The following is a 7,108-nucleotide window of genomic DNA, read 5'->3' on the forward strand; positions in this document are numbered from 1 at the left end:
ATCCAGCAGCTTTCCAGAGGAAAACCGCGGCGTTTAGAGACGCTCTCCCGAAGTTTCCCTCCTCACACGGTCACGGATTACAGCTCGTACTCCAGATATGTAGCCATCAGACTTCGGAAATGCGTGTTTGACACAGAAGGACAGTTTTTTCCCCTCACAACTGCTATTTACGCGCCTCCGATTCCAAACTCCGGATCCTTCGGCTCCAAACCGGACATGTGCGATTTGATGCCAGCGGCTCAACCGGCCGAAAAAATCGGGAAAATGAAGAAATTGAGAAGAACTTTGTCCGAGAGCTTCAGTCGCATCGGTGAGTGTCAAAAACACGGTAAATACGCGGCCAAACGCGAGCCGTTATTGTTCGCGGGCTCCCCGGTTCTGCTGGGCAGTCTGAGGAAAGTTTGTTTTCGCCGTAAACGGTCGTTTAATGGACCGAGCGACGAACGCAAACCGCGAAAACGACAGCGACGCGGTAAGCGCGACCGTGAAGTGCAGATGTTGCGCTCCTCGCAGAGCGGCCGGATGTAGAATACAGAATAGAGCTGAGTGGAACGCGCGCGCGTCGACCATGGAGTTTTCTCCCGCGGACGCGTCGCTGTCGGATCGTTCGAGACTCTGATCGACCGGGAACGGTCACTTTTCCGTGCTTCGCTGTCGGGGTCCGGGCGCGCGGGGGCTTTGGGTTTAGGTCGCGCGGAAGAATCGCAATAGAGCTCTCCGTAGGCAACACATGTTCTGGTGCTGAGGGTTAGATGCTGAATGGGTTTATTCAATAAAACATAGAAATAAAAAATAAAAATCTAAAGAAATGATGTATTTTTCATAAAGTGACGCACATACCGTAATTAAATAAAAGCATATATTTTTGCTTATTTTTTGGAGTATTTATTATATTATTTAAAAGATGTAAAAAAAAAAAACAAAAAAAATATATATATATATATATATATATATATATATATATATATATTATATAAAATACTTAAAATTTTTATACTCCATAAAATTGTTTTATAAAAATTATTATTATAATTATATACTATAATTTATATATAAATATATATTATATAAATAATTATATTTTATATAAAATATAATGTAAAAAGCTAATTTTAAAGTGACGAATATACTGTAATTAAATCAAAACATATATTTATGCTTATTTTTTGGAGTATTATGTTATTTAAAAGATTGCATTTTTATATTTAAAGATGTAAAAAAATCCTCAAAATATATATATATATATATATATATATATATATATATATATATATATATATATATATATATAAATAATACAAAAAATGTATACTCCATAAAATTGTTTTATAAAAATGATTATTAATTATTGTTATTTTTATAATTATATACTGTAATATGTTATATTTAATTTATATATAAATATATATTATATAAATAATTATGTATTATACAAAATAAAATATAAAAATATAATTTTATCATTTCAAAATCGATCTTTTTTGTTAAGCTTATTATTATTATTTTTTTTATTTTAGATTTGCATAATTTTAGTTTTCATTTTGAACTATTTCTGTTAACATCACGTTCTCATTTGAGAAGTAGTAATACAAGTGTATCAGGTGTCATCAACCTTTTTGGCAGATACTGTAGAAGCCTTTCTTTTGTCTGCACACCTTTGAATCTTATCAAATGAACTAAAGCTGCTTCTGTATGAATATGCAACATATATATATATATATATATATATATATATATATATATATATATATAATATATATATATATATATATATATATATATATATATATATATATATATATATATATATATATATATATATATATCCCAGTAGATAAATGACGTGTGCTTCTGCAGCAAGAGCGTGTGAAGATGCATCGCAGCTTCTTAAAGACCATAAACATAACTCGACGTATCATCGATGCGAGCTCAGATAGACCAAATGATTTGAGTAATGCTTTCAAGTGAGTTTTATGGCTTATTGGAGACGTTCGAGCACTAGTTAGGGAGCGGAGCCGGTCGTGAAGGCTCTTCTGAAGATGCTGCCTAAGGGCCTTTCTATCCTGAAGTCATCCGTTCTGTCACCTGATGACTGTGTCTCTGCTACACGAGCAGTTCACACGGGCCCCTTCCACCTCCACTCGCGCACTACAGAGGGAAGATCCAATGAACTTTGAGCCCAGTGTAGACCGAAGCGTATGATGTACTGTAGACCTACTTCACTTTAAATCATGATTAGGTTTTTTTAAATATCTATTTTAATTTTGTCTTTTAGAAATGCTATGTTCGTATTATATATTCTATAAAATATGTTAATATTTTAAAACTATATATTAAATCAATATTTGATTTTGATTAGTTGAATGATACATATACATATATTTTTAGATCTATATTATATGTTATATATAAGGTTATATTATATATGTTTTTGATTATGTATGTGACTATATATTTTTTATTTATATACGTTAAAAGACACACATACAGTATATATTGAAAATATTTATATTACATTTCTGTATTTATATTCCTGTTGTATATTATTTGTAAATATATTTGATGTATAATCAGAACATATATTTCTTAAATATATACATGCTTGCGCTTGCATTTATATTCATATATATATATATATATATATATATATACTTTAAATATATACTCAAAGAGTAAAAGATATATAAATGCTACAATTATATTTCATATATTATTATTAGCATCATTATTATTATTATTATTATTATTTTATTTTTTTTGTAAATAGGGATGCTGTCCATGTAGGGGTCACACTCAGGGATGCTGTCCATGCAGTGTTCAGACGCAGGGATGCTGTCTACGTAGAAGTCACACTCAGGGATGCTGTCTATGTAGAAGTCACACCCAGGGATGCTGTCTATGTAGAAGTCACACTCCAGGATGCTGTCTATGTAGAAGTCACACTCCCAGGGATGCTGTCTATGTAGAAGTCACACCCAGGGATGCTGTCTATGGTAGTCACACTCTCAGGGATGCTGTCTATGTAGGTGTCAAGGATGCTGTTCCTATAGAAGTCACACCCAGGATGCTGTCTATGTAGGTGTCAAGGATGCTGTTCATATAGAAGTCACACTCAAGGATGCTGTCTACGTAGAAGTCACACTCAGGGATGCTGTCTATGTAGAAGTCACACGCAGGGATGCTGTCTATGTAGAAGTCACATCCAGGGATGCTGTCTATGTAGAAGTCACACGCAGGGATGCTGTCCATGTAGGGGGTCACACACAGGATGCTGTCTATGTAGGGTCATGCACAGGGATGCTGTCTATGTAGAAGTCACACTCAGGGATGCTGTCTATGTAGGTGTCAAGGATGCTGTTCATATAGAAGTCACACTCAGGGATGCTGTCTATGTAGGTGTCAAGGATGCTGTCCATATAGAAGTCACACACAGGGATGCTGTCTACGTAGAAGTCACACTCAAGGATGCTGACTATGTAGAAGTCACACTCAAGGATGCTGTTCATATAGAAGTCACACTCAGGGATGCTGTCTATGTAGGTGTCAAGGATGCTGTTCATATAGAAGTCACACTCAGGGATGCTGTCTATGTAGGTGTCAAGGATGCTGTCTATGTAGAAGTCACACCCAGGGATGCTGTCTACGTAGGGGTCACACCCAGGGATGCTGTCTATGTAGAAGTCACACCCAGGGATGCTGTCTACGTAGGGGTCACACCCAGGGATGCTGTCTATGTAGAAGTCACACCCAGGGATGCTGTCTACGTAGAAGTCACACTCAGGGATGCTGTCTATGTAGAAGTCACATCCAGGGATGCTGTCTACGTAGGGGTCACACCCAGGGATGCTGTCTACGTAGGGGTCACACCCAGGGATGCTGTCCACGCAGAAGTCACACTGTGGGATGCTGTCTCAGGACGAGGGGTCACACCCAGGATGCTGTCTATGTAGAAGTCACACCCAGGGATGCTGTCTACGTAGGGTCACACCCAGGATGCTGTCTATGTAGAAGTCACACCCAGGATGCTGTCTATGTAGAAGTCACACCCAGGGATGCTGTCTACGTAGGGTCACACCCAGGGATGCTGTCACGAGGGGTCACACCCAGGATGCTGTCCACGCAGAAGTCACACTCAGGGATGCTGTCTCACGTGAGGGTCACACCCAGGGATGCTGTCTCACGTGGGGTCACACCCAGGATGCTGTCTATGTAGAAGTCACACCCAGGATGGTGTCTACGAGGGGTCACACCCAGGATGCTGTCCACGCAGTGTTCAGACGCAGGGACGCTGTAGTGCACTAGTTCTGCTGTGTTCTCTGAAGTGAGTTTGCTCGGTGCTTTCACGCTGAAGCTGCAGAACGTCACACAGGAGTCACACAATTAATTCACAGCCGTTATTGTCTTCTGTTTTTCCTCTTGCTTTTTCCCTGAAGTGAAATCTGTAATATTTCTGCCGTTTCCGCTGTGTTTCTCCGAGGAAGGAGCAATTTAACGCTCGTCGCCTTGAAACAACAGCGTGACATGAATAAATCATACTGGCGAGGAACATGAAAGAAAAGACGCTCCTCGGCGCTGCGTTTAACACTCGTTTGTGCTTCAGTCACACCGAGAGAGAGGCTTATTAAGCAGAGCTACGTCCTGAGTTTAATTATCATAATATATTTTTATACAGTAAAAAAAAAAAAAAGCTGGTATTCTAAAATAATTATTCAGTAAATGTGATAATAGATTTTAGATGATGAAGAGATATTTCATAAATAAATATACAGTAAAATAATTAAAATTATTTTTAAAAATGATATTTAAATAAAAAAATATATATAAAAAAAATATATATATATATATATATATATATATGAAAAAAATATATTTTTAAACCATTTATTAAATTATTATTAATATGTAAATTATTTTACATAATTTATTTTTCTGACATTATTTTAGATTTAATTTAATTTTTATTTTTCTGGTAATGCTGTTATTATCTCTGGTTATGTAACAGCATGTCCAATAAATAATTATGATTTTTAAAATAAGTAAAATAATTTTTATTCAATTTTATTAAATTGAAAAAACACTTAACAGATACGTAACAAATAAAAATACATTTTGAAATAATGTGTATTATTTTGAACGATGTACCACAAGAAAAGTGTGTTCATCTCACTCTTGGGTCTCACACGGGATGTTTATTTGACTGCGGATCAATCCTTCCTGTGGGTGAGACACAATAGAGATCTTTACCACAATCATTAAAAAGATAAAACGGCTGTCCTCCAGTATTTACACTCACATTCAGTCTCATTAGATCCGAGAGCAAAGCTTTATTACCGGCGATCAATTCTCTGTTTCATCCTGTTTCTGTTTCCTTCATCAAATCATGTTCTCTGTGGAGGTCGATGTTTTCAGGTCAAATGTTCACCGCTCCATAAACAAAACCATTTCTCTGTGGTTCCCAGGTTTTATGGGAGTTGATTAAACATCTTCAGCATCTAACCACATTTCACCCCCAAATTAAAAGAAGCTGTATATGTTTTTTTCTAAAGTGAAGCATATAATACAGTATACTGTATAAACACCCTGCAGTTTACCTTACAGTATTAGTTTATTACATTTCTTTAAATTATTAGATAATAAATAATGTGTGTCTGTGAATATATATATATATATATATATATATATATATATATATATATATATATATATATATTTACTATATTTAAAATATTACTTTTATTACAAATTATATATATATATATATATATATATATATATATATATATATATATATATATATATATATATATATATATATGTATATATGTATAATTTTTAATAAAAAGTAATATTTTAAATATAGTAAATATATTGTGTTATTAAAATAAAATATGTTATTAAAATTAAATACCTTGCTTTTTAAATTATTATTATTATTATTATTATGTATATACACTTATGATATATTTAATATGCATAATCATACTTTAAATAAAATATTGATGTATTTTATGGCATTTTCTATATTAAATATTTTCAATACTTTCTATAAAAGTTTATATTTTAAATTCAATATTTAAAAACAATTAAATTAATAAATTAAAATAAAATTATATATTAATTATTATTATTATTAAAATAACAAAAATAAATATACAATAAAACAACCTTTTTTAAAATAGAAAATATAATTTCTAAAGTGTCTTTCATTTGATTTTGGGGTTGAGTGTAAGAATAATCCCGTGGTTGTGGACGGAAAAATATTTCGTCCAGTTAGAGCCTTTCTTACTAGTTTTTCACCTGCACGTGCAGAACGCATTAAATCCACGCTTTTGCTCCTTTCTTTCAGTGAAATGGATGTGTATTTCACTTTTCTGTCTCTCTCCTCAAGCCTTCAAGAAAGAAGACAGCGGCTTTGACGAGTGAGAGAAAGCACTTTTTCTGGTCCTGCCAATGTTTGCCGATGCGGTTAACGCAAGCGCCCTGACACGGGGCCCGCAGTGCATGCTGGGATGTGTTGTTTGGGGTGTGTGTCTCTGGGGGATCGTGTCAGCGGCGATCATCACAGATATCAGTATCATTGGGTTGGTTCTCCAGTGACCGCACATGGTTTTTATGAGCTCTTGCGCACATTACTCGTGGGATTATTGAGATTTATTATTTCAAGGACATTTGAAATGTCATTATGCAGGTTTCTGTTTTGAGAAGACGCAGCTTTAAAACCAAATGCAATCAAATTAATATTTTTTCATATTTTAATACAACTATATTAAACAGATAAATGTTATATATATATATATATATATATATATATATATATATATATATATATATATATATATATATATATATATAATAAAAAAAAAAAAAAAAAAAAAAAAATATATATATATATATATATATATATATATATATATATTTTTATCTATTATATATATATATATATATATATATATATATATATATATTCTTTTTATCTATCTATCTATCTATATATATATATATATATATATATATATATATATATATATATATATATATATATATATATATATATATAAAATAGATAAAATAAAAAAATAATATAATACATATTCTGATGCATTTATGC

At 33.0% G+C, this 7,108-nt stretch overlaps 1 protein-coding gene across 1 annotated transcript in view; it reads left to right on the forward strand.

Moving 5' to 3' along the window:
* The window catches only part of LOC122335333 (cyclin-dependent kinase 14), a 79,664-nt gene continuing 72,556 nt past the window's right edge, over positions 1 to 7,108 (forward strand). Inside the window, exons 1-2 of the mRNA XM_043233162.1 lie at positions 1 to 310; positions 6,389 to 6,418. Coding sequence (XP_043089097.1) covers positions 217 to 310; positions 6,389 to 6,418 — 124 coding nt within the window. The 5' untranslated portion in view covers positions 1 to 216. The remainder of the gene's footprint in view (positions 311 to 6,388; positions 6,419 to 7,108) is intronic.

Source organism: Puntigrus tetrazona, unplaced genomic scaffold, assembly GCF_018831695.1.
Source record: "Puntigrus tetrazona isolate hp1 unplaced genomic scaffold, ASM1883169v1 S000000755, whole genome shotgun sequence".
Taxonomy (NCBI): domain Eukaryota; kingdom Metazoa; phylum Chordata; class Actinopteri; order Cypriniformes; family Cyprinidae; genus Puntigrus; species Puntigrus tetrazona.